Raw genomic sequence first — 25,556 nt, 5'->3', positions numbered from 1 at the left:
GTATTTATACTTTTATTTATACTGCATGATCATTATCAGAGTTTACATTAGACTGTAATCAAACCATGTGTGAAAACATTTAAAAAAATCAGTTTCATTCTCCTATCCCCACTAGTTTCTTTTTGGCTTTAAGTGGTCGTATGTTTTCATCATCAACATGAGTTTTACCAGTACAAGTCAAAAAGATGCCAAAAATATTTTGTTGATCATTCATGGTAGTGAAAGCAAAAGGAAAATGAACACACTAAACAACATTGCGAGACATGTTTTCCAAAAGCAGTTCCTCTGGAGGCAAGAAGACTCCATGCATGAAAAATGCAAATTTACACGTCACCAATAGCAGTTCACTTCTGCAAAATTGAATAGGTTGCTTTTATAATAGTGTTGAAGTTTACATGAACCGAACTTATGTTTACTTTTTTCATGTACTGTTGCCAAGGTTATAAAATTACAGTTTTTATTTTTATTTAATTTTGACCTTTTTAAATTTCAGGTCACTTTTGAATTGGTTCTTGAAGCAGTTTTGCTAGTTTTACTTTTTTATTGAACATTTTTTCAAAAGGTTTTGCTGCTAAAAAACTAGAGGACAAAGACTGTTTAATTCATCAGTTGACAAAGACGAAAATTAGACATTTCCTCTACAAATGTAGTTTATTTCAGTTAGTATTGTGTGTTTACAAAACTATTTCAATTAGCTCTTTGTTTTGTGAAGCCGCATTTTTATTTTATTTTCAAAAGTCTTTCTGCATCTAGATTTCGTTATTTCTATAATCCCCTTAATGATAACAACCTTGGCTGCCACACTAACCAAACTAATTCTAAAATTAAATGAACTTGGTCCACAGACTCCACACCAAAAGAGGTTGAAAATACCTTTTTAAACACTCACTAAATTACTAAATATTGTCTTCCCTCAGGTTCTTACTGAAAGATGGGCAGCTCTGGCTGTGTGCGCCTCAGGCTAAGCAGATCTGGAAGTGCCTGGCCGAGAACGCAGTGTTCTTGTGTGATCGGGAGGCCTGCTTCAAATGGTACTCCAAACTCATGGGGGATGAGCCGGACCTTGACCCTGACATCAACAAGGACTTCTTTGAGAACAACGTGCTGCAGCTTGATCCCTCGCTGCTGACAGAGAACGGCATGAAGTGCTTTGAACGATTCTTCAAAGCGGTCAACTGCAGGGAGGGCAAACTGGTGGCGAAACGTCGGGCGTACATGATGGACGATCTGGAGCTGATAGGGCTGGATTACCTGTGGAGGGTAAGACTCGATTTCAGAATTTGTGAATAGAAGATAAGTTTTAGCTGCTTATTGTGGGTTGTACCCTTGATCTCTGGCCCTCTATGTGCTTGTGTTATCCTTAAAATCTCCCACCTTCTTTATTGGCAGGTTGTGATCCAAGGAAGTGATGACATTGCTAGCAGAGCAATTGACTTGCTTAAAGAGATTTACACAAACCTTGGACCAAAATTACAAGCCAATCAGGTAATAGTCCATCAGAGATGGCGTAATAAATGTTAGTGCTTCTCACCTTCCCATTTCTGACTTGAGTGCATTTCTGCATTGCAGGTAGAGATCCATGAGGATTTCATTCAGTCTTGTTTTGACCGGCTCAAAGCCTCCTATGACACTCTGTGTGTGTTGGATGGTGACAAAGACAGCATTAACTGTGCCAGACAGGAGGCCATCCGCATGGTGCGAGTACTGACTGTACTCAGGGAGTATATAACTGAGTGTGACAGCGACTACCATGAGGAGAGGACCATACTGCCCATGTCCAGGTATATACCCATGAGGATCTATTACTAGTGTAATATTAGGAAATAAGCCGTTTGTATGTACACATTTTTCTTTGTCGAGACGACCAGATTCTGACCAAGTCTTTTACAATGTTTTTTAAAGGGCATTCCGTGGAAAGCATATCACGCTAGTTGTGCGTTTCCCAAACCAAGGCCGGCAAGTTGATGACCTGGATATTTGGTCTCACACCAATGACACGATCGGTTCTGTGCGACGCTGCATTCTGAACCGAATAAAGGCCAACAGCACGCACACCAAGATTGAGCTGTTCATCGGGGGAGAGATCATAGACCCAGCAGACGACAGGAAGCTAATTGGGCAGCTAAACCTCAAAGACAAAACCGTAGGCATTCATTTCACTTTCTCAATTCACTCAGTAGGCACTTTCACACAGTAACCTTTGATGTGAATTTAACAGAATTAATGAGCAGGACAAAATGGCAGCAGATCAGCTCTGACATGTTCCTGGCTTAAACGGTTTGTTCATTTAAAAATCTGAAGACTCAGGACAAGTCTATTATCATTTACTCACCCTCGTGTCTTTCCAAATCTTTTGTGAAACGTGAGGAGAAATTTCAAAATAGACTACTGTTATTTTCCCTACAATGAGTCAGTGGTGACTAAGGCTGTGTCCCGGAAATACACAACCTTTTTGGTACAACATGAGTAAACCAAATTTTCACGATTTTGGTAGAAAAGTTTCGTTTTGAGGCCGGGTGCAAGACATTCATTGGCAAACAGTTACTTACAAGTCACCCTCTCATCATTTCTTTTTCGAGTACCTTATGTATTTAATACATTTTTTATTTATTTAAAGCTTATCACAGCCAAGCTCACCCAGGTCAGCGCCAATATGCCTTCCAGTCCAGACAGCTCCTCAGACTCCTCCACCGGTTCTCCCGGGAACCACGGGAATCACTTCAGCGATGGGCCAAACCCTGAAGTGGAAAGCTGTCTTCCTGGTGTGGTAAGCATCTTTCAGTCATATCTATAAATGTAATCTAATAAAGCCACTGGAGTTTCTGTGCCGTGCGACAGAAATCTGACTGGATGTCCACAGCATAGGCTGCTTTCAGTGTAAACGGCTTTAATTGTATCATATAACATGATAATGTACTTGACATACGGGTGTTAAATATTTTTGTGTAAGGAATGTTAATGTTTAATTGTTCGTTGCCACAGTTAACGGTTTTCCACAAAATAAATACATGTGTGCTGTCATCATTGTGCACTTTAGCAGGGCACAGAACCCAATGCTGGTTTTTGGGGAAATTGTCCCTGTAATACGTATACTGTCAGTCATTTTAAATGAAAGCATCTGCTAAATGGATGCTTGTTTAATTGTGCCACATATACTGTAACCGTCTTGAATATTTTGCCTCTGACATTCTGATTCGTATTGCCTCAGATAATGTCCCTGCACCTGCGCTACATCTCGTTCCTCTGGCAAGTTGCTGATCTGGGCTGCAATCTCAACATGCCTCTCCTGCGGGATGGAGCTCGCGTTTTAATGAAGCTCATGCCTCCAGGTGCTCTATATGCTTCATTAAATTAAACTGCTGCTTTAGATGCTTATCCGCACTGATCATTGCTTATTGCTCGCTGTTTATTCTTTCAGATAACACCACGGTAGAAAACCTACGGGCTATTTGTCTGGATCATGCCAAACTTGGAGAAAACAGCCTTAGCCCCACGTTGGACTCGCGTTTCTTTGGCCCATCGCCTTCTCAAGTGCTTTACCTGATAGAGGTTTGCCTTTATAGTAGTTTCTCAAACACTACATTCTCAGACAAATAGCTGGTTGGTTGTTCTTGTCAAAAAGACATTTCTTAATGATAAGCCTCGGATCTAAACAGTGTCACTGTGTGTCCCAGGTGGTGTATGCCTTGCTCATGCCTGCTAGCGGAACATTAGGCGAGGATGCTTGTGACTTCCAGTACAACTTCTTGAAGAGTGGCGGCTTGCCGCTGGTTTTGAGCATGCTCACCAGAAATAACTTCTTGCCAAATGCTGACATGGAGACCCGACGGGGAGCGTATCTCAACGCGCTAAAAATAGCCAAACTTCTGCTCACAGCTGTAGGCTTTGGCCATGTTAAGTCCGTAGCGGAGGCCTGCCAGCCTGTGGTGGAAGGGACTATCCCTGTGTCGCCCGTAAGTTGCCCTTGCTTGCCCTAGAAATGACTGACATGCAATGAGTTATTCATGATATTTTACAATATCCAATATATACATTCTGTTTTTTATACATATACATACAATAAAATAATCAATATCACATAATGAGCTGTACAAGACAATACATGTATAGAATGGGTGAAGAGTGCCATTGTAAAGTGAAGCATAATGTAATATACAGTGGATCCATCAGATTTCAGGTGCAGCACTACGCATATAATTCTATTTAAGACTGTAACCTTTCTGCCTCTCTGACACTCATCAATCACATTAGGAAGAAGCTGGCTGGCCCCCGGCAGCTCTACAAATGTCAAGGGTGTACTGTGTCTTGTGAGAAAAGACTGACATACACTGCAAAAGGATTTACTTTCTGTAGTAATAACTAATAAGCACACATGTAAGAGGAGAAACCCCAGTTACAAAAATTTAACTGACCTGAAGAATTACCTATCGATACACCATATCACCAGGAAGTGCCTCAGTATATAAAAAATAAATCTGAAATAGTGTAACTGTTTGTTTTAAAAGGATGAATATATCTATGTTCTGTTCGGCTGTCTCTCGCTCAACTGTTTAAAGCATAACAAATTACACAAAAGAGACGTGCATCTGTGGGATGATGCTTTGTTTTTATTTCACAGATAAACCAGGCCACTCATGACCAAGCTATAGTGCTCCAGAATGCCCTGCAGAACATCCCTAACCCCTCTGCTGAGTGCATGCTACGGAACGTGGCCATCCGCCTCGCCCAGCAGATCTCTGATGAGGTATATTACACAACCCTAGCACAGTTATCTTCATAATCCTGTTAAAATAAATGTTGTCAACAATCTTCATAAAAAAAAAAGATATAATATATGATCAAACAGAGGAAACAGAACTAGATATTTGTTTTATTTTATTGGTGTCTAATGTATAATTTTTTGGGTGATCTGTTGACAGAAATGCAATATAATATACATAACTGTGTCTCCAGAGGTGTATGAAGACCATACATAATAAAGCCTTATGTTTTTATAACCTTAAGAATTAGTTATTTCTATCGATATACACTGTGGGTCCCTTGCATGGAATTCGCTATGTTGTTTCTCCAGTAGCACTTAATGGACAAACTGCTTTACAGAGCGCATTTTGTAAATACATAATCTTCTTCAGCAAAGAAGCAAAAGCATGACGACGATATCTTAGTCCTGCGTCACCTGCTGTAGCTTCGAATGGGAGGGGTGTGGTGAGCCGTTGGTTGCAATTCGCAACCTCACCGCTAGATGTCGCTAAATTTTATTCACTGGATCTTGAACGGCAAAGTGTCATATTTTTTTTAAGTTCCAAAAATTCTTTGTTTTATGCTTTGTGTGGCAAAAGAATCGTATACATGCATAAATGTGTTTTCAATCTCAATTTGTCTTCCTCCAGAACTTCTTCCAGGCCTCCAAGTACATCCCGGATATCTGCGTCATTCGAGCGGTTCAGAAGATAGTCTGGGCTTCTGGATGTGGCTCAGTCCAACATGTCTTCAGCTCGAACGAGGAGATCAGCAAGATCTACGAGAAGGTTCTGCTTCATACACCATCTAGGAAATATACAATGTGTGAGTGATCAGACTCTTACTTGATATTTACGTCTGTGATGTGTGATCTCCTGCAGACCAATGCGGGCAATGAGCCGGATGCAGAGGATGAGCAGGTGTGCTGTGAAGCTCTGGAGGTCATGACTCTTTGTTTCGCCCTCATGCCCACTGCACTTGATGCACTTAGCAAAGAGAAGGCCTGGCAGACTTTTATTATAGATCTGCTGCTGCACTGCCAGAGCAAGTAAGTCATAGCACACATCTGGTGAAAAGTAGTGAGGTCTTTGATTTTTGGAAGTTGCAAACTTGTAATTTCTGCTTTCTTCTAGGTCTGTTCGTCAAATGGCTCAGGAACAGTTCTTCCTCATGGCCACCAGATGTTGTATGGGCCATAGGCCTCTACTGTTCTTTATCACCCTTCTCTTTACAGTTTTAGGTGTAAGTGTTCTCCACATTCCTCTTCTGATGTCTAATCGTTTTTTTGTTATTCCCAGCATTCCATGATTGTGTTGTGTTGTTTTGTTTTGCAGAGCACGGCAAAAGAGCGAGCGAAGCACGCCGCTGATTACTTCACTCTTCTGAGGCACTTACTCAACTATGCATATAACAGCAACATTAACCTTCCTAATGCAGAAGTTCTCTTGAACAATGAGATCGACTGGTTAAAACGAATCCGGGTACGTTCTTCTACACATACCTTGGTTTTAGATTTTGGGTGGACTGATCTTTGGTTTTGAGTGCAAAGTCTTGGTTCTTCTCAGGATGAAGTTAAGAGGACTGGGGAGCCTGGGGTGGAGGAGACCATTTTGGAAGGTCATATTGGTGTCACAAAAGAGCTGCTGGCTTTCCAGACCCCTGAGAAGAAGTACTACATTGGTTGTGAAAAAGGAGGAGCCAGTCTCATCAAGGTAGAGGTTATGTGATGTTTCCTAACTAGATATATCACAAGTTACCGGTCACGTTTCTGTTACTGATGTTTATGCAGGTGCTGTCACTTATATATGCCCTTACGTTTTGTCTACAGGAGTTAATGGATGACTTCCTGTTCCCAGCATCTAATGTCTATCTTCAATATATGAAGAGCGGAGAGTTCCCTACCGAGCAGGCCATACCTGTGTGCAGCACCCCTGCCACTATCAATGCCGGCTTCGAACTGCTGGTCGCACTTGCCGTTGGATGTGTGCGAAATCTCAAGCAGATTGTTGATACCCTAACTGATATGTACTACTTAGGTATTACTACTCTAGGTTTGACTTTTGAGGCTTGAGCTTTGACAAACGTGTGGCAAAACAGTTAACCTCATTAGATTTTTGCAGTTGTTTACATGTTTTTTTTATGTTTCCAGGTTGTGAACCACTTACAGAATGGGAGTATCTGCCACCGGTTGGCCCACGGCCTACCAAGGGTTTTGTGGGCCTGAAAAATGCAGGCGCGACTTGCTACATGAACTCTGTGATCCAGCAGCTCTACATGATTCCACCCATCAGGAACGGCATCCTGGCCATCGAGGGCACAGGCAGTGAGGTGGATGATGACATGTCTGGAGATGAGAAACAAGATAATGAGGTATTGCCTTATGTACTTCACTGTTTTAAAGTGGTTCACAAGAATAATAGCCAAAATGTGAACACTCCAAACTAAACGTCTCTAAAGCAAACTAAAATGAGACCATCTGAGGAAGTGGTCTGGGTATACGCTACATTGTGGTGCAGTATAGACAGTTTCATCTTAACAACATAAACATTACGTTACTGCGCATGCGCACTTTTGTGACCCCAGCTTAACTTCCGGTACACATTCACCCACAATAGATTGCCTGTTGATTATTTCTGATAACAATCAAAAGAAACGTTACTTGGCTGAACTTGTCTCTCCAATATATTGAATTTAGACTGCGATACCAAGCTCAACCGCTAGATGTCAATGTACCATACGGTTTGTTTAAATGCGTCAAAACTACAGGACCCATTCAACAAATTGTTTATTTAATAAAATGAACATTCAACAAAATTCAACACATTGTTTGTTCAATACAATTATTATACAGTAAAATAATAATTAAATAAAATATAAATAGTTATATTATTAGACACTAGCCAAACACAAACCGGAAGTTAACTGGGGGTCAGGCACGCGCGTCAAATGAAAATGGAGAAGAAATATAAAGCAGAGCATGCTTTTAAAGGGATAGTGTACCCAAACATGAAAATTCTTCCATCATTTACTCATTTCAAACCTGAATTACTTTCTTTTTTCTGAAGAACACAAAAGAAGATATTTAAAAAAAAGTTGGTAACCAAACAACATTGGCCCCATTGACTTCCATTGTATGAAAAAACCACAGAGACATTTCTCAGAATACTTTTTGTGTTCCACACAAAAGAGTCATATTCACCCTCATGGTGTTCAAAACCTGTATAAGTGATGATTTAATTTGGATTTTTGGGTGAAATATCCATTTAAGGTTCCAAAAAGATTTAGATTGCATTAATTTTCCTATTTAGTCTACTTTTTGACTTTAAATGCAAGTAATATTTTAATACACTTTTAGTACTGGACTCTATGCAAGTAATATTTGAATAAGCTTTTAGCGCTGAACTCTATCACAAAGTAAAGAAATGGGGAGCAGGAACACTCAAGGGGAGGGAAAGTGCTCAGGTGGAGGGGTGTGGCTTGTTTCCCTATATAATTAGGCTCAGGTGTGCACATCAATCCATTAAATTTGTTTTTCTGGTTGCACTGATCCAAGAGGTTGTTTTCCTGAATTTTTGTCTGTTTATTAGATTTCATTTGATTAAATCTTTAAATTAATGAGCTGCCCAAAATGATGACTATCATCCTTTCTCAGTATTGAGTGACTGATATATGAAGCCATCTCTGGGTGAATATGCCTTGTAGGCATTGTCTGGAGCTGAGGGCATCAGTGTTTAACTCCTGTTTTATCTAGCACAGATATCAGCAGAATGTGACAGACGCTTTTGTTTTGATTTGATAGACTAATGTGGATCCACGGGATGAGGTGTTTGGTTATCAGCACCAGTTTGAAGACAAACCTTCACTCAGTAAATCTGAGGACAGGAAGGAATATAACATTGGGGTTCTGCGGCAGCTCCAGGTCATCTTCGGGCATTTGGCTGCCTCCAGATTGCAGTACTTTGTGCCTAGAGGATTCTGGAAACAATTTCGGTAAGTTCTCTTTTTGGGTTGGGATGCTTTGTATGTAATTAGCCATTTTCTTTTGTCTTCAAGATTCTAGTGGACTACATGGTTCTCAGGACTGTGAGGGAACCCATAGTTTTGGACTGGACTTTATTTATGCTTCTTTGCATTTTTTTCAACTCTATGGTTTTTCTATCATTCTCTTTGCAGATTGTGGGGTGAACCAGTCAATCTGAGGGAACAGCACGATGCCCTAGAGTTCTTCAACTCATTGGTGGACAGTTTAGATGAAGCTTTGAAAGCATTGGGTCACCCTGCCATGCTGAGTAAAGTTCTGGGCGGCTCATTTGCAGATCAGAAAATATGTCAGGGCTGTCCTCACAGGTATGTCTGAACTCAAATACTGCCACAAGATTTTCTAGTTTAGTCTTTGCTGTTATTTTAAAACACACTTTATACTTTTTTTTTTTTAGGTATGAATGTGAGGAATCATTTACGACGTTGAATGTAGATATCAGAAACCATCAGAATCTCCTCGATTCTATGGAGCAATACGTGAAAGGTGACTTATTGGAGGGTGCAAATGCCTACCACTGTGAGAAATGCAACAAGAAGGTGTGTGTTCAGTTTTTTATTGATTTATGTTGTGGTTGGTTGATAGAGCGTGTTAGGCTTATGTTGGTAATGTGGCTGTATGGCAGGTGGACACAGTGAAGCGTTTACTGATTAAGAAGCTGCCTCCGGTACTGGCCATCCAGCTCAAACGCTTCGATTATGACTGGGAACGAGAGTGCGCCATCAAGTTCAATGACTACTTTGAGTTCCCAAGGGAGTTGGACATGGAACCCTACACAGTAGCTGGAGTAGCTAAACTGGAGGGATCTGATGTGCATCCAGAGAATCAGGTAATAGGTTTGAGCAAATAAAGATTTCTTGCTTTTAACTGACTTGTTTATTTTTAACTTTCTGTGGTTCTTACAAGGTTACAAGATGATTTTTCGTTTACACAATTGAGTTTCTGGATTTCCATGTTTTCACTGTTATGTGCTAGGGGGTGCTGTTACGCATCTGCTGTTTTAATCATCGTTCTGAATACAGTCTATGAAGTTTTGCTTATCCATATTTCAGGTGTTGATGGGAAAAAAATAGAAGCTAGTATAAAATCATTTAATTTTTAAAGCAGCAGTGTCTGCATATTCAAAAAAAAATTGTGAATAAAAAATGCTTCCAACTTAAACACTGATGGGGAAAGAGTTAACTAAAAGAGTTAACTTATGATTGTGGCTTAAAGTCTGTTAAATTCATTCCAAATAAACTATTTGATTAATTGATGAATTGCCCAATGATGACGTTCATCCTTTCTCAGTACTATTTGACTGACAAATGTAGCCATCTCTGGGTGAATATGCCACGTAGGCATTGCCCAGAGCTGAGGGCATCGTCTCGAACACAGCAGTAGAATGTCACTGATACTTGCTTTAATTTTAAGGATATTTTGGATACGTGTGATTTTTTTTTAAAAACCTGTTTTAATGTTGGCAGGTGATTCAACAGAACGAGCCTTCAGAGCCGGAACCCCCCTGCAGCTCCCGTTATCGTTTGGTGGGCGTGCTGGTCCACTCGGGCCAGGCTAGCGGAGGTCACTACTACTCCTACATCATTCAGAGGAATGGCAGCGGTGGTGAGGGAGAGAGGAACCGCTGGTACAAGTTTGACGACGGCGATGTCACCGAGTGCAAGATGGACGATGACGAGGAGATGAAGAACCAGTGCTTCGGAGGAGAGTACATGGGTGAGGTCTTCGACCACATGATGAAGCGCATGTCCTACAGGAGACAGAAGCGCTGGTGGAATGCCTACATTCTCTTTTACGAGCGTATGGACACTCTGGACAAGGACAGCGAGCTGGTGAAATACATCACTGAGCTCACCGTGTCCAGTAAACCTCACCAGGTGAAAATGCCCTCTGCTATCGAACGCAGCGTGCGCAAACAGAACGTGCAGTTCATGCACAACCGTATGCAGTACAGCCTGGAGTACTTCCAGTTTATAAGAAAACTGCTGACCTGTAACAGTGTGTACTTGAACTCACCGCCAGGTACATTCACACGTTGACCTTTCTCTCTACTGTTTTGTTATGGATTTTAAGATTTTGTTTTATAAGATAGAAATAATGATAGAAATATATTATTATCGTGTAAAAGTTCTAATCTTTAATGAAAGACCAGGGTATATGTGACATTTGTGAGGTTTTTGCTCTTATCCATCCATTGATTTTAAGGGACCTTTGTTTCTGGCTTTTAGGTCAAGACCACCTTTTACCTGAAGCAGAAGAAATGGCTATGATAAGTATACAGCTCGCTGCTAGATTTCTCTTTAGTACTGGATTCCACACCAAGAAAATAGTCCGTGGCCCTGCTAGTGATTGGTAAGTGTCTTATTTTCACGTGTGATGGTAACAAGAGATCTTGAACAGCTAGTTGAACCTCATTTACCCACCCTCTTTGTGTCTTAGGTATGATGCGCTGTGCATCTTGCTTCGACACAGTAAGAATGTGCGTTACTGGTTTGCGCACAACGTCCTCTTCGCGTATCCGAACCGCTTCTCCGAGTACCTGCTCGAGTGCCCCAGCGCTGAGGTACGAGGAGCCTTCTCTAAACTCATTGTATTCATTGCACATTTCTCCCTGCAAGATGGACCCTGCCCTTCACCGATTGCCTCACCTGGACCTTCAAGTCAGGTCAGTCTTTTCAAGTCGTTAGTGTTCAATTTAGCCTTTGCACAAAGTTCTTGCTCTCATGGAAAATATGGAAACATTAGGAAACTTTAAAATGGTATTTTCCAGACCTGTTGAATACGTGCAAACGAATGAAAATCTTAAGGAAACTAATACAGGTTATACTATTCTAGCCATGCTCTGCTCAAAATTCTAGCATATTCTAGCTCTGATCAAAATATTTCTAAATCGTCCAGATGTTGATGTGTAGGGAAACTTGCCTATTAGCTAGTATCACAATACAAACCAGTTTACCAATAACATAAAAAAATCGGTCATGAAAATTACCATGTTCATGGTTTTTTTTTGCTGTCTTAGGGCTGTGACAACTTGAGCTTAAGTGAACATCTGTTCCGTGCCGTGCTCAACCTGCTGAGGAGGGAAGTGTCGGAACACGGCCGTCACTTGCAGCAGTACTTTAACCTCTTCGTCATGTACGCCAACCTTGGTAAGGACCTCTCACCATTAGACATCAGCCCGGTTAACCGAAAATATATATCACGTGATTTATGCACAACTTTTGAGTGAAGTACGGTAAAATGCTGCTGCATCCGAAAGCCAGAGGGCGCTCTCATGTAGAAACTCCAAATACGCACTGCAGAAGAAGACCATAACACACATAGCTCTAGGAAATGCCTAAGGACATGTTTTTTATCACTGTTCCTCAAGCCTCCTCAGGTATTTTCATGATAATAAAGTATATTTATAATGATCATGTTTGATGGGTATTGCGTTTTCAAATGCACGTTATAAGCGACTTAAACTCGCACTGCTTTTAGATCGAGCAGCATTTCCTACTGATCCCAGAGCCGTGCTTCACTGACAAGCTACGCATTAACAAATAATCGATACCTTGCATTATCGCAGCCAGCTCGGTTTCAGTAGGATTTAGTGGTGACCGTGGTTAACCGTGCACATGTCTACTCACCATCTTTACAGCTTACGTCCATGAACTCTTAAGGGTGCAATGTGTAATTTTTGTGGAGGATCTATTGATGGAAATGCAATATAATATACACAACTATGTCTTCAGAGGTGTATAAAGACCTTACATAGTGAAGTGTTTTGTTTTGATGACCTTACAATGAGCTATTTCTATCTACATACATCGCGGGTCCCCATACATGGAATTCAAAATGTTGTTTCTACAGTAGCCCTAAAAGGACAAACTGCTCTACAGAGCGCGTTTTGTAAATCTTCGGCAAAGAAATGTAAAAGTGACGACATCTTAGTTCTGTGTCAGCCACTGTAGTGCTTCGAAAGGGAGGGGGTGGAGTGAGCCGTTGTTTGCAATTTGCAACCTCACTGCTAGATGCCGCTAAATTTCATACACTGGACCTTTAAGTTACAGCAATGGCTTCAGCATTCCAAATGACACTTCTCATTTCTCTCTGTCAGGTTTAGCAGAAAAGACACAGCTTCTGAAGCTCGGGGTACCGGCCACCTTCATGCTTGTGGCTCTGGATGAGGGTCCTGGGCCTCCAATCAAGTACCAGTACGCTGAACTGGGAAAGCTCTATACTGTTGTGTCGCAGCTCATCCGCTGTTGTGAGGTAACAACGCGTATGCAGTCTTCAATCAACGGTGAGTCTTGCATAATAAAATGGTCTCCAGGCTTTTCACATTCAGTCGTAGTCTATATTGCCCAATGAAGATGCTCATCCTTGCCCAGGATTTACTGACTGACACACTGCCATCTCCAGGCATGTGTGCCAGGTTGGCACTGCTTGGAGCTGAGGGCACTTGAAATGACACGTAGAATAAAAAGTATTTCATTGCATTGTGTCAATTGGGTTTTGGTTGCCCATTTAAAATGAAACCTGACTTTTTTCTTTTAGGTAACCCTCCCCTACCAAACCCATATGGTGACCCCAACATCACAGCTCCCATCATGCCTCTGCAGCAGATGGTAGTCGACATCCTGTTTGTGCGCACCAGCTACGTAAAGAAGATTATCGAGGACTGCAGTAACTCTGAGGACACCATCAAACTGCTGAGGTTCTGCTGTTGGGAGAACCCTCAGTTTTCATCCACTGTGCTTAGTGAACTCCTGTGGCAGGTGAGAGAGATTACGGGTACCAGGAATTCTATTTTATTTGGCTCTTTCTGATGCTAATCATTGTTGATGTGTTTTTGCGAAGGTGGCGTATTCGTACACGTATGAGTTAAGGCCTTACTTGGACTTGCTTCTCCAAATCCTGTTTATAGAGGACTCATGGCAGACTCACAGGTTGGTCCACCTTTCCTTACTTGGTAGTAAGCAGCAATTGCATTCAGTGTAAACCAACTAAAATTACAGAAAGAGTCTTCCTGGAGTTTAGGTGAAGTCCTTAATAATCTGTTAATGATTTAAAATCTTCATGATCCACATCGGTGTCTTGTTCTGCTCTGTCCTTATGAATTTTTAGGATCCACAACGTGCTAAAGGGAATTCCTGATGACCGTGATGGGCTTTTTGACACCATTCAACGCTCCAAAAACCACTACCAAAAGAGAGCTTATCAGTGTATCAAATGCATGGTGGCTCTGTTCAGTAACTGCTCTGTGGCCTATCAGATTCTGCAGGTTAGCACCTTTTTCAGAAAAATGGCGATGGAGTTTGCACTTGAAAAAATGTAACTTATGATTTTCCCAATATCCAGAGTAATGGTGATCTAAAGAGGAAGTGGACATGGGCGGTGGAGTGGCTCGGGGATGAGCTGGAACGGAGGCCGTACACTGGCAATACCCAGTACACATATAACAACTGGTCCCCTCCTGTCCAGAGCAATGAGACATCCAATGGATATTTCCTGGAGCGTTCTCACAGTGCCCGCATGACTTTAGCCAAGGCCTGCGAGTTGTGCCCGGAGGAGGTATGTGTTGACTCATGATGCCCCTTTAAGACATTCTGCAATGTTAAGTGTAAATGCGTTTAAAGTCTAGTATCAGTACTGTGTGCTTCCATCCAAGTCATGCCTTTTATATATATATATACAGTAGTTGCTTCTTAAACTTCAAGATTTACTCAAGAAATACTTAGGCGTTCAAAACGTCCTCCAAATAAACTTTGATCTTCTCGTGCTTTGACTGTGTAGTGGTGGAGAAACACAAGAAAACTAGATGGTTTAAATGTTTGGTTTTATATTGTAGTGTATTTGAAAGGACCGTTTGAGACCTGTCGAATGCTAAAAACCTTACAGTGTTTAACTATAGATAGGGCTTTGAGTTTTCGACTTGTTTTATTGTTTCCAGATTTTATTTTTTGTTCTGCTGTTTCTATTGTGCCAAATGCTATTGATATTTGCTAAGTTGCATTATTGTCACCTTTGATTTCATGCCATAGCCATTGTTTTACAAAGCCGTTTCTATGAAGTAAATGAGCCCTTGCTTTATCCAATCATTTCAATTAATTGCAGATATCGCAAATGTTGTAAATGTATGCAGCCTTAGACATGCGTAACTTGTTGAACCAGTATGCATTAATAACTGCCATTTCAAACTAGTGTCACTTAACGAAGCACGAGGTGGTATCTGAAGAGGACGCAGGCCGGAACCCGTCCTCTGCACAGCAACTTTTGCCAGGGGAAGTGACAGGCCAGCCACAGCAAACCGTAAGACTCTTATGGCCCGGCCACACTGGTGCCATCCGCGTAACTTCTTGGTGTTTACAGGGCGTGTTGTAGCCAAATTCATCTTCCACCTCCTTCATAAACAACTCTGAATCAGCTGTTATTTCTCGTCTTCATTTCAGTGTGTTCAGAATGTTTCTTTCTAATCAATCGTAAGTATGGAAGTAAAATAGAGACAAATGTGTTTGAAGCAAAAAGACGTGCTGAATAGCACTAACTGAAAAAAAAAATGCATTGTATTAACAGTGCTCGCATTTTAAGGTTCTGCAATTCAACATGGTTGCATATTTAAGCTGTGATTTTTTCAAATGTAAAAATTTCACACTCAGCTTCATCGTTTAAAAATTCAATAATCAAAATTCACCTTTTAAATTTCATTTAAAAAATTTAACTTGTTATAAAATACAAGCTTTCATATTCGACAGACAATTTTCAGTCCATATAATTTCGGTTTAAAAATTCGCTTCCACAAATTCAGTGGTTCAAATCCGACTTGAAATTCAAAGTTTCACATCCGGGAATCCCAGGAGAAGCAATAGAGCGCCGATTCCGCCAATGCATGATCTCTACCTGCTGCCTGACCGCTTCACCAGCAGGTGGTGCAAGTCGCTTCTGACGAAGACCAAAGCAAGAAATGCAGATACTTTTTATATGTTTGCAGCACAGTCCATTCATCTGCTCGATTAAGTGAATTTATTTGATCTCATAGATCTCTTATGCATCATCAAGAAAAAAATAATTATTTCTTGTACTGGCAGCTTAGCTCACCACTATCAGCCCTGGAACGGACATGGAGCACGGGGACAATTCCAGGTGGCCTGGAATCAGTGGACTATTCATACATTTATAATATTAATTTAATTATTTAAATATCCTACCCGATCTACTAGTACTGCCTATCTATAGTAAGAGTTTGTTTGTATTTGGCTTGCTATTTATACGAATTCAATTCAATTTTATTTATATAGCGCTTTTCACAATGTGCATTGTTCCAAAGCAGCTTTACAGGAGCAAATAAGAAAAACACGGAAAGGTAAAACACAGCACAGTGCATGGTGTTTATAGACCAAGCAAGATCATTATAATAAATAATATCTAATAAATAAATGCAGTCTCCCGGTGAGCAAGCCAACACTGCACTGCTGTGGCGAGGAACCCAAACTCGAATGATGAATAATGGAGAAAAAAAAAACTCGGGAGAAACCAGGCTCAGCCGGGAGGGCCAGATCTCCTCTGACGTGACATTCATTACTTTTTACGTGCATATGATTACCCCCTTGGTTAAGATGGTGTGGGTTAAGTTTGTATGTACATAAAAAGTGCACGCAAAACACATGCGTATCATATGCACGCAAAATATAATTTCTGTAGCTCGCCAAATACAAACATAAAATCGTGCTTTTGATAAGCACGATCTTAAGTCATCAAATAATGGTTTGAGTTTCGAGGATGAGAAAATTGTATGTTACAGTGAATTACTGAATCATACTGTGTTTGAATAAAATAAGCTAATTGCATGTAGCTATTTGAATGACACATGCAATGGTATCTGATTAAATGTGCCAGAAAACAAGACAAGATTTTAAATCATTACATTAGTTACATAACACCATCACAATACACTTAACATTTAAATTCAAATAAAACATTTTATTTCGGTTTAAAACTAAATAGGAAAAATAGCAAATTTCAGTGTATTTCTGTCATTTAAAATGCATATATTTAACAATATGTTGACTTATTATGTGAGCATATAGATTAAAAAATATTATACCAAATCGTAATTTCTTTTTGATATGTTATAGTATTGGGTAAGCTAATTAAAAAGAAAGGCTATAGCCTAATATAAAAGTATACGAAATACAATGCGCCAAACAGCAACATCTACAGATAGTTGTGTATATTGCCATGGAGCACTCATTGTTTTCTGACCAGTAATTAAATATATTTTTCACTGCTCGGCCATGCAAACTGACTTGCATTGAGGTGTATGTTAGAGAGGTCCTCATGTGTCCCAGCGGCTTCGGGTCTAAAACGTTGACAAAATATGCCTTGGGCACAGGTCGTGTCCGATATGGCATCGGGTCTCTGGTAATTTATAATTAATGTGCTTTTACCAATCGCCCCGAAAGACACACATTAATTACATTTTATGGTTAGGTAAACAACAAATATTTGTTACGCCAAACTTTACAAGACATAATTTGGTTAATATACCGTGAGTGATTGACATTTTAGCATTTAATGAACAGACAGCAACTCAAGCAATTAGCGTGTAGTCATACTCGCATGTTCGTGTGTGGCACATTATTGGGAAACGCACACAGCATGCAACAAAAGTTTGTATCTTTGCGCGTATAGATCCATAACGCCGTGAGGTATCTTGCTTGGCTGCAGCCTGCACAAGACGTTTCGGGTCTAGTCGGGTTCTAAAGAAAGTGCTGTCTATTTTTATCTGGTCTATTTTATCTGGTCTGCTCAAGAAGTTCGCTTGGCTAAAATATCAGTTTTTCTGTCTCGTATTAACAAACGAACGTTTCCACAATTCCACAACATCCAGTATTTTCTGAGAGTCGCAAATTAAAACAAGATCATGCGAGGAAAATAAAAAGAATGTTTATTGAGATTGCAGCTACGTCATATAAACAGAAGCACATGGGAGAGTACGCGTTAAAATCAGAGCATTTGTCAATAAGCTCCTAGTTGAGATCTCAGTTATTTGACCGCTTCAAACACAGTACATGTCCTGTAAATGCTGATGATGCATAGTATTTATGTGAACACGATGTGCTGAAGTAAAAAATAACTTAATTCCTTCGAGCCAGAGCAGGAAACCTAAAATTTCTGATGTTGATGATACATAAGAAGAGATCTATGAGATCAATTCACTTAATCGAGCTGATGAATGGACTGTGCTGCAAACATATAAAAAGTATCTGCATTTCTTGCTTTGGTCTTCGTCAGAAGCGACTTGCACCACCTGCTGGTGAAGCGGTCAGGCAGCAGGTAGAGATCATGCGTTGGCGGAATCGGTGCTCTATTGCTTCTCCTGGGATTCCCGGATGTGAAACTTTGAATTTCAAGTCGAATTTGAACCACTGAATTTGTGGAAGCGAATTTTTAAACCGAAATAATATGGACTGAAAATTGTCTGTCGAAAATTAAAGGTTGTATTCTAAAACAAGTTGAATTTAAGTGAAATTTAAATTTCACTTAAAATTGAATTGAATTTTGATTATTGAACTTTTTAACGGTGAAATTGTGCGTGAAATGTTTCAATTTGAAATATTCACAGCTTAAATATACAACCACATTGAATTGCAGACTCTAAAAATGCAAGCACTGGTAATGCAACATTTATTTTTGATTAGTGGTAATTCAACATGCTTTTTTTGCTTCAAAGACTAATGGCATTGAAATACTTCCATACGTAAGCCTCAATGTGATAACTAAGTGATCGAAAACTCTAAGCCTTGGCTATAGTGTAGAAGTGAGTTAAGATTATCTGTGTTTGGTTCCCCATGCGGGGAAGAACATTGCGTTAAAGAGAGCATGTTTAGTATTGCAGTCATGCCACTATTTTATCAAATCTGTCTGTGGTTGATTTGTTAGCTTTAAAATTATCTTCCTAACTAAATATATACATGGCCCTGTTTACACCTGATGTTAACGTCTCTGGTGATTGCACAGAGATTGTTAGAGATTGCCATACACACCTAGTGACGCATGAATCTCGTGTAAGCGCTTATGAGGGAAGGATCTATGATTTCGCAACTGCGTACATAACTAACTTCATCTCTTTTAGTCATGTTAATACAGCACAAAGTAATTTACACTATTGCTTTAAAACATACTTCCATGTTTTTATCTCATCACAATATACTTATTGTATATTGCTGGACTTGTACTAAGTCCTGCAGCTGTTAGCTAATAGTTCACCCAAAAATCAAAACTCTGTCATCATTTACTCACCCTCTTGTCATTTAAAACCTGCATGTCTTTCTTTCTTCTACAGAACACGAAGATATTTTGAAGAACGTTGGTAACTGATAAAATAGAAGTCAATGGGTGGCGCCGTTGTTCGGTTACCAACATTCTTCAAAATATGCTCTTTTGTGTTCTGCAGCAGAATGAAAGTCATACAAGTTTGAAATGACGAGTACATGATGAATTTTCATTTTTGGGCGAACTATCCCTTTAAGATGCGTTCTGCACATCTGCATCATCTGCTTCATCCGTTAAACTTGTGTTTCGGATACAATGATCAGATTTCCTGAAACTGATGTAATGTCAGGTGTAAATAGTTAGTCCGTTGTCACGTGTTAGTTAATGAACATTGTAAAAAGGCCCTGAATATGCTGTATGTTGTTTTTTGTAGAACTCTAGCTCTGAAATCACACAGATCACAAAGTAATTGGTACAGAGAATCATTTTGATATTTGATTGAAACTGTCGTTCTGTATTTTCAGTCTTTAACTCGTGTAATGATGGTTGTTTCAGGAGCCTGATGAGCAGGAGGGACTCGATGAGCAGGAACCTTCTCCACCGGAGGACACCGCTCTGTACCCTCATTCTCCAGGCACAAAATATCAACAACAGGTACTGAGCCTCACTGCCTACTAGTGAACGCATAAGCAAAATGCATACCAGATATATACAGTATTCCAGTTTCCAATCTTAATGTAATCATTCGTACAATCTCGTGTCTTTCAGCAGAACAACCTCCCACAAACGCAGCCATACACCGGCCCCGCAGCACAACACGTCAACAACCCTCAGCGTCCAGGCCCACGAGCACAAGAGAACTGGGAGCCCACTGAGGAGGTGCTGCCGAGCCAGACTAAAGACTAACAATATGTTCTCCCACTGTCCTCCATCGGAGTTCTCCAGCGAGATACTCGAATCCAGAGCAAGGCCAGGCCCCACCATGCCGCTCCACTCCAGAGCCTGTGTAACCAGAACATTCAGCTTCCCTCAATTTCTAACCCTGGAGTGGAGCCTCCTCACTGTCTGCTCTGCAGTATTAACTGTCAAAAGTGTAACTTGCGGTGGACTGTGCATATTGTTTGTAATAAAACGGGCCTGACGCACTTGTCTCATGACAAAGGTGTACATACTATGTTAATGTTTTGACTGTTCGAAAACAACAGCACTTGAGGTTGTTCGGAGACCGTGCAGATTCACGAAAATGGCAAAAACAACAAAAAAAGATGCAAACATTGAAAGACAAAAAAACAGTTTTATCCCATGCTCCGTAGTAAGGTTTGGGCCGTTTGGGTCATTCTGCTTTTCATCATTACATTATATTCACGTCGAAGCTTAACGGGCAATGGCACTTGGTGAGCGAGAGTTGGCCATGGAGTGTGAACGATGGGAGGGTTGGTTGATCTTCATTATGTTTAGTTGATGTGAATGGGGTGATGCAACTTTGTTCTGAAAATTCCTATCGCCTTTTTTTCTTCTGGTAATAATTCAGTCATTTGAAGGCTTCAGCTGACACGCTGTAACATCTTAGCATGGCTTCACATCGAACTAGTATAGCCGAAGGGAAACTCTGTGATTTCTTTCTCCACAGCTGTTCAGAAGAGCTCTTTCGTTGGCCCCACTCCATACGCTCATCTAGATTTGATGTAAGAAATGAATGGCTTTACAATTGCACACGTTTCCTCTGATAAATATTTGTCTGTCGCTTAGTTTTTGATGATAGGAATTTTAGAGAGAGAAAATATATGCAACAGTTGCTACGCCAGGATGCCTGGAACATTTGCGGACTAAACTGGGTTTGCTTATTTGTCTCTCTTGGGTTGAACCTCGCGCAAGACAAATGACCTCCTGGCTGTTTAGTCGCCTGCTCCCTGATCACATTTGTGTACTCAGTCTGGGGACTCTTCATTTAAGGAGAATAAACGTAAAGCAGGGTTGTATCATAAAATAACTGCTGGTTAGTCATGTTGCAACTACAGTTAGTAAAGTTTCTTGGATAAAGGAGTAAACATCGGTAGATACTGTATGTATTTAATTGGTAACTTGAATGCTTTTTTCCTTGGATTTTGTTGGAAAAATACCAAATACTCCTGCAAATGAAAATATTCTGCCCATCATATATTTAAATATTTTGCTGTTTTATTTTATAGAATTTATTTTGTTGTATTTCACTAAAAGAATAATAGAATTTGATTTAAGAGGAACATTTTTGTCCTTCTGTTATTTTTAAAGATTATTGACTGTACAGAGTTCTTCGCCCTGTTTTTTGCCGACTTTTGTTTTGGCCATGATGTGACGTTGAATTCTGAAGCCACAGTCACAATGTTGACTTTCACTTTGTGAGGTTTTTGTGCACAGAAATAGTAGAGAAAAGCATTGCGCCCTTCAAGAATAAAGACAAAGAAATCAGGAAACTGTCATCTGGTTTATTGTTATGAACATTCAGAGCTGCAAAACACTTTTTTTTTTACATATCCTCTTGTCTTTTACTAAATGATATTAAATTATCACTGCAGGATAGTTCCAACCATCTTAAAACCACAAACTGAAGAATATACATAACGTATTGTGGTCATTCCAGTCCAACGTCTGTTTGATTTCATGAAAAACAAACCTCAGGACAACTGTGATAAAATCCAGGTAATTTTTGACCTTTACTAAATACATGTAGAAATATTACTGCTGTATTGCCCAAACGTGAAGATAAACTATTCTTTACAGTATTTGAGGTCTGAAAAAATAGAGCATCTTTATGATGTTTGGACCGGTTTGTCCAGTTTTCATTTTTTGCAAATAGAAACTATTTGATAAAAAATATTGTTAGTAGTTAACAGAATAAAACAAAAATAATTTGGCTGAACATAACAGAAAATAATTTTGATAGTCTCATATTTTTCCGTGGCAGTAATTGCAAGCAATACTGTTGGTAGGTCAGGTATTACATTTACATAGTGTAATATTTAATGTCACCAATATTCCTGTACGCATTTAGGACTATGCATGTTTCAGATCACCCATACAGAGAATTACATTTTCATATATCAACAGAGCTTTTTTAGTTCTGTAGTGGATAAACTTTTAAAAGAAGAGTTCTTAATTTATAAACTATGACTAGTTTACAGTCTGAGACACAAAAAGACATTTCTAGAGCATCCTTTCTAAACTAACTAGAATCACATTTGTTATACAACAAACCTTGAAAACGTAAAGATAGGCGAATATCTGGGCTAGAGACCATATTATTTACTTAAACAACCACAAGATTTTAATCCAATAATATTTTAAGCGTTGGCAAACCCAGTACACTATCTTCCAGAAATCTTTCTTTAAAATAAATCGCTGTCAAAAGTACCTGTTGCACAGAGTAGGTGTGCAGTCACCAGACACTTTGACTGTGCAAAACAAGTCCAGAAAAACAATGAGCTTAATCCTTACAATACATTTCTAGGGCAAAGACGCCATTGATGCTGAAGGTACCATTACAGTATGTTGGACAGCTTTTGTGCATAGGAAATAAATGAAAAGGCAAAACAAATTAAATTCATTGGGACACTTTTATTATGAAGATACATATTAGTTTTCTTTGTCCTGGACGGTCTTTGTTCCACGCAGTCTGCCAGTACGACGGGCAGCGATGAGACCGACTTTGCGTCCAGCGGGTGCGTCCCTCCTGATTGTTGAGGGTTTGCCAATATGCTGATGGTTACCACCACCGAAGGGATGCTCAACAGGCTGAAAAAGAAAACCGATTACGTCAGATTAAAACCATCACAGACGTGCACTTCACAAATAAAAATACCCTATGAAATCATAATGCAAAGCTTCGCTTACGTTCATAGCCACACCACGGACACGAGGCCAGCAGTTCCTCTTGGCCTTATACTTGTGGTATGCACGTCCTGCCTTCAGGATGGGTTTGTCAATTCGACCACCACCAGCAACAACACCTTTAGATATGACAGTAAACTTCAATTCAATACATCATACAGACACATTCCTGAGGCAATAGTACACAATTCATCTATGAAAATCATGTTCAGGGCAACTTTTAATGACAACTACTGCCATGAAGTTAAAAATAAATGGCAAAGTAAATCAGGAATCTGGAACAATACCACAACAATCTAAACGCAAGTATCAAAGTCCTCAGTCTACTTACCAACAACAGCTCTGTTTGCAGAAGAAACAACCTTTTTGCATCCAGATGGAAGTTTGACTCTGGACTTTTTGGTCTCAGGGTTGTGGGAGATGACTGTGGCATAGTTTCCAGATGCACGAGCGAGCTTGCCTCTGTCTCCGGGCTTCTCCTCAAGACAGCAGACAATGGTACCCTCGGGCATGACGCCAACCGGGAGCACATTTCCAATGCACAGCTGGGCTATAACAATCCAGCAAAAAAGCTTTCGATCAGCACATCTATGCTTGACTGCACATTTGTGTAACCTATTCTCAACAAGACACAAAATACTACACTGAAAGTGTACCTTTCTTGCCACAGTAGATGAACTGCCCGGTGTGGATACCCTCAGCTGCAATGAACAGTTCTGTCCTCTTCTTAAACCTGTATGGGTCCCGGAACATTACTTTGGCCAGAGGAGCCCCACGGCCTGGATCGTGTATGATGTCCTAGGGAGAAAGCAGATTTATTTTCCTTAAGCCACTGGATGACTTCTCCATAAGGTGCCAATATTTAATTCGTTAAACTTGTGCAGTTTTACCCTCACGATTCCCTTGATGTAACCATGTCGCTCGGCAAAGTCAATATGACGGAGTTTAGCAGCACCTTTTCTGTGCTTGACATGGGCTTTGAAGACTGAGCCCGCACCTTTTCTCTGTCCCCTAATCACACGTCCCATTGCGGCCTGTATAAACAAACAGTCACACACATCCAAATTTAACAACACGGTCATGTTAATATAGAATCAAATATGTAGTATTCTAATATTATTTCTGAAGTGTTAGTATGTAGTATATAGTATTATTTTGGTCTGCAAGCTGAAAACAATCCCATGAACGAATAAAAAGTCGTATTACAATATAACATGTCGCGAGAAAATTGCAAATCATTTCTTGTTGACAGGCAACAATTATTTTAACTTAAGCCTGAATAAATAATACACGCCGTTAGCGGACAAACTGACGACACTAACGAAACTTTCAATGTAAAACAACTACAAGTTCGTTTGACTAGATTAAGTCTTTTAAATTATTTAATAATACTTGGCCAGGGAATGCGCAAGTTAATCATATAAACGTACAACATGCTAATAGCGCAGTGGTAACGCTAATACCGGCGCTCGCAGCGTACTATCAGGCCACTACAACTTCCACTCCAAAGCAAGATATCCCGTTCAAAATAAATATTTAGAGACCTATAAGGATCTCATACATATGCTATAATATTGTGTGGACATTATACGACTCATTATATACGTGGATGGTGAATTTAAAACAGTGATTTTAATCAGATGGAGCAGAGAGACAGAAAATTCTTTCTCATACCTAAACCCGTTGACGGAAAGAGGAAGCGTAAGGGAGGCATCAAGATTTTCTTCCGGTGAAATGGGGGCGTTCAAAAACCCGGATGTAGTTCTGCCGGTCATTTCTGGCGCGCCTCCTGGAGGCTGATAGTAGAACACTTTCATTTGAATAAAAAATGACACCTATTGTATTCTTCTGACTCGCTGAATATTCATCAGATAAACAGTTGCTCCTAATATGTATTATTCTAGTATTGACATCTTATATATGTATATGTGAATAACAGAGGATCTTAATATCTTATGATCAAAATGAACACATTTTCACAGCAAACCATGAGGAGGCAGCATCGAGTCAAGCACCTGTCTATTAAAGCATAAAATGTGACCATCAGTTAGTCTTTTGTGTGTGTATGTGTTTTCTACACAAAATGATCCTACGTGATAATGTAAATAACATTCTGTGAAAATATACCCTTGATGTCTTTTAAATTAATGATTGAAATCAAACTTTGATCCTCCTAATCTCATAATTAAATTGAGCCTGGTTTTCACAGACAGGATCACAAATATCAAATTGCAAAAAATTTGACTTATTGGCAACTTTATTTTTCATAAGTTTTGTTTTACTAAAACTACTGAAAACAAACCTTTACAGTCGATGAGGTCTAATTGCTAATACACAATAAATATGCAACTTGGAATAAAAAGTTAAGTCTGCTTTAGGGTTTACTCCAATGGTCTTCGTTTTACGCAAATCACTAATAAGCAAATGTCCTTAAAAAAAGACATTGTAATACTATTGTAAAAAATCGCAGTGTATAGGCATGTATCAATATAGTATGTACAATGAGTATGTATTTACACCATACGGGATAGTGCAGGTATTCTCATTTAATTTTATAGATCAACAAACAAAAAAGTTATTTATTTATTTTAGACAGCGAAGCACGGGAAAGCTCACTCTCGCGATATTTTCTTGCCAGTGACGTCTTTCCTCC

General features: G+C 39.8%; 2 protein-coding genes across 14 annotated transcripts in view; one reads left to right on the top strand and one right to left on the bottom strand.

Annotated features, from left to right (window-relative positions):
* usp9 (ubiquitin specific peptidase 9) overlaps positions 1–22,492 on the top strand; it is a 31,723-nt gene extending 9,231 nt beyond the window's left edge. For 6 of the 13 annotated variants that reach the window (XM_057335268.1, XM_057335267.1, XM_057335265.1 and 3 more), the window contains 32 exons: positions 918–1,260; positions 1,390–1,485; positions 1,570–1,781; positions 1,903–2,143; positions 2,618–2,767; positions 3,209–3,329; positions 3,419–3,549; positions 3,675–3,953; positions 4,619–4,744; positions 5,391–5,528; positions 5,622–5,788; positions 5,874–5,982; positions 6,075–6,221; positions 6,306–6,452; positions 6,569–6,776; positions 6,890–7,110; positions 8,540–8,730; positions 8,914–9,087; positions 9,177–9,318; positions 9,405–9,608; positions 10,246–10,801; positions 11,008–11,131; positions 11,219–11,444; positions 11,799–11,928; positions 12,879–13,064; positions 13,319–13,539; positions 13,622–13,710; positions 13,889–14,045; positions 14,123–14,335; positions 14,966–15,073; positions 19,592–19,690; positions 19,805–22,492. In XM_057335268.1, the coding sequence (XP_057191251.1) occupies positions 918–1,260; positions 1,390–1,485; positions 1,570–1,781; positions 1,903–2,143; positions 2,618–2,767; positions 3,209–3,329; positions 3,419–3,549; positions 3,675–3,953; positions 4,619–4,744; positions 5,391–5,528; positions 5,622–5,788; positions 5,874–5,982; positions 6,075–6,221; positions 6,306–6,452; positions 6,569–6,776; positions 6,890–7,110; positions 8,540–8,730; positions 8,914–9,087; positions 9,177–9,318; positions 9,405–9,608; positions 10,246–10,801; positions 11,008–11,131; positions 11,219–11,444; positions 11,799–11,928; positions 12,879–13,064; positions 13,319–13,539; positions 13,622–13,710; positions 13,889–14,045; positions 14,123–14,335; positions 14,966–15,073; positions 19,592–19,690; positions 19,805–19,942 (5,794 nt within the window). In that variant the 3' untranslated portion in view covers positions 19,943–22,492. The remainder of the gene's footprint in view (positions 1–917; positions 1,261–1,389; positions 1,486–1,569; positions 1,782–1,902; positions 2,144–2,617; positions 2,768–3,208; positions 3,330–3,418; positions 3,550–3,674; positions 3,954–4,618; positions 4,745–5,390; positions 5,529–5,621; positions 5,789–5,873; positions 5,983–6,074; positions 6,222–6,305; positions 6,453–6,568; positions 6,777–6,889; positions 7,111–8,539; positions 8,731–8,913; positions 9,088–9,176; positions 9,319–9,404; positions 9,609–10,245; positions 10,802–11,007; positions 11,132–11,218; positions 11,445–11,798; positions 11,929–12,878; positions 13,065–13,318; positions 13,540–13,621; positions 13,711–13,888; positions 14,046–14,122; positions 14,336–14,965; positions 15,074–19,591; positions 19,691–19,804) is intronic. The other 7 variants (XM_057335277.1, XM_057335266.1, XM_057335274.1 and 4 more) reach the window with 3 other exon arrangements.
* Positions 22,493–22,615: 123 nt separating this feature from the next.
* rpl8 (ribosomal protein L8) lies at positions 22,616–24,615 on the bottom strand. The gene is made up of 6 exons (XM_057335279.1): positions 24,578–24,615; positions 23,794–23,937; positions 23,560–23,701; positions 23,235–23,453; positions 22,907–23,022; positions 22,616–22,807 (listed from the first exon to the last, which is right to left on the bottom strand). The coding sequence occupies exons 2-6, from the start codon at positions 23,929–23,931 to the stop codon at positions 22,649–22,651; spliced, it is 774 nt and encodes a 257-aa protein (XP_057191262.1). The 5' UTR covers positions 23,932–23,937; positions 24,578–24,615; the 3' UTR covers positions 22,616–22,648.
* Between the last annotated feature and the right edge of the window lie 941 nt (positions 24,616–25,556).

This window comes from Triplophysa rosa, linkage group LG6 (genome assembly GCF_024868665.1).
Source record: "Triplophysa rosa linkage group LG6, Trosa_1v2, whole genome shotgun sequence".
In the NCBI taxonomy this organism is placed as follows: domain Eukaryota; kingdom Metazoa; phylum Chordata; class Actinopteri; order Cypriniformes; family Nemacheilidae; genus Triplophysa; species Triplophysa rosa.
This window is presented reverse-complemented; position numbering and strand designations above follow the sequence as displayed.

What these genes read in the sequence shown, in the direction of transcription:
- rpl8 (XM_057335279.1), bottom strand. Translation starts at nt 23,931, where the DNA reads ATGGGACGTGTGATTAGGGGACAGAGAAAAGGTGCGGGCTCAGTCTTC. An exon ending in ACATCAAGGGAATCGTGAGG is followed by an intron (nt 23,702 to 23,793) that starts GTAAAACTGCAC and finishes CTTTCTCCCTAG; the next exon opens with GACATCATACACGATCCAGG. An exon ending in TGCAAACAGAGCTGTTGTTG is followed by an intron (nt 23,023 to 23,234) that starts GTAAGTAGACTG and finishes TCATATCTAAAG; the next exon opens with GTGTTGTTGCTGGTGGTGGT.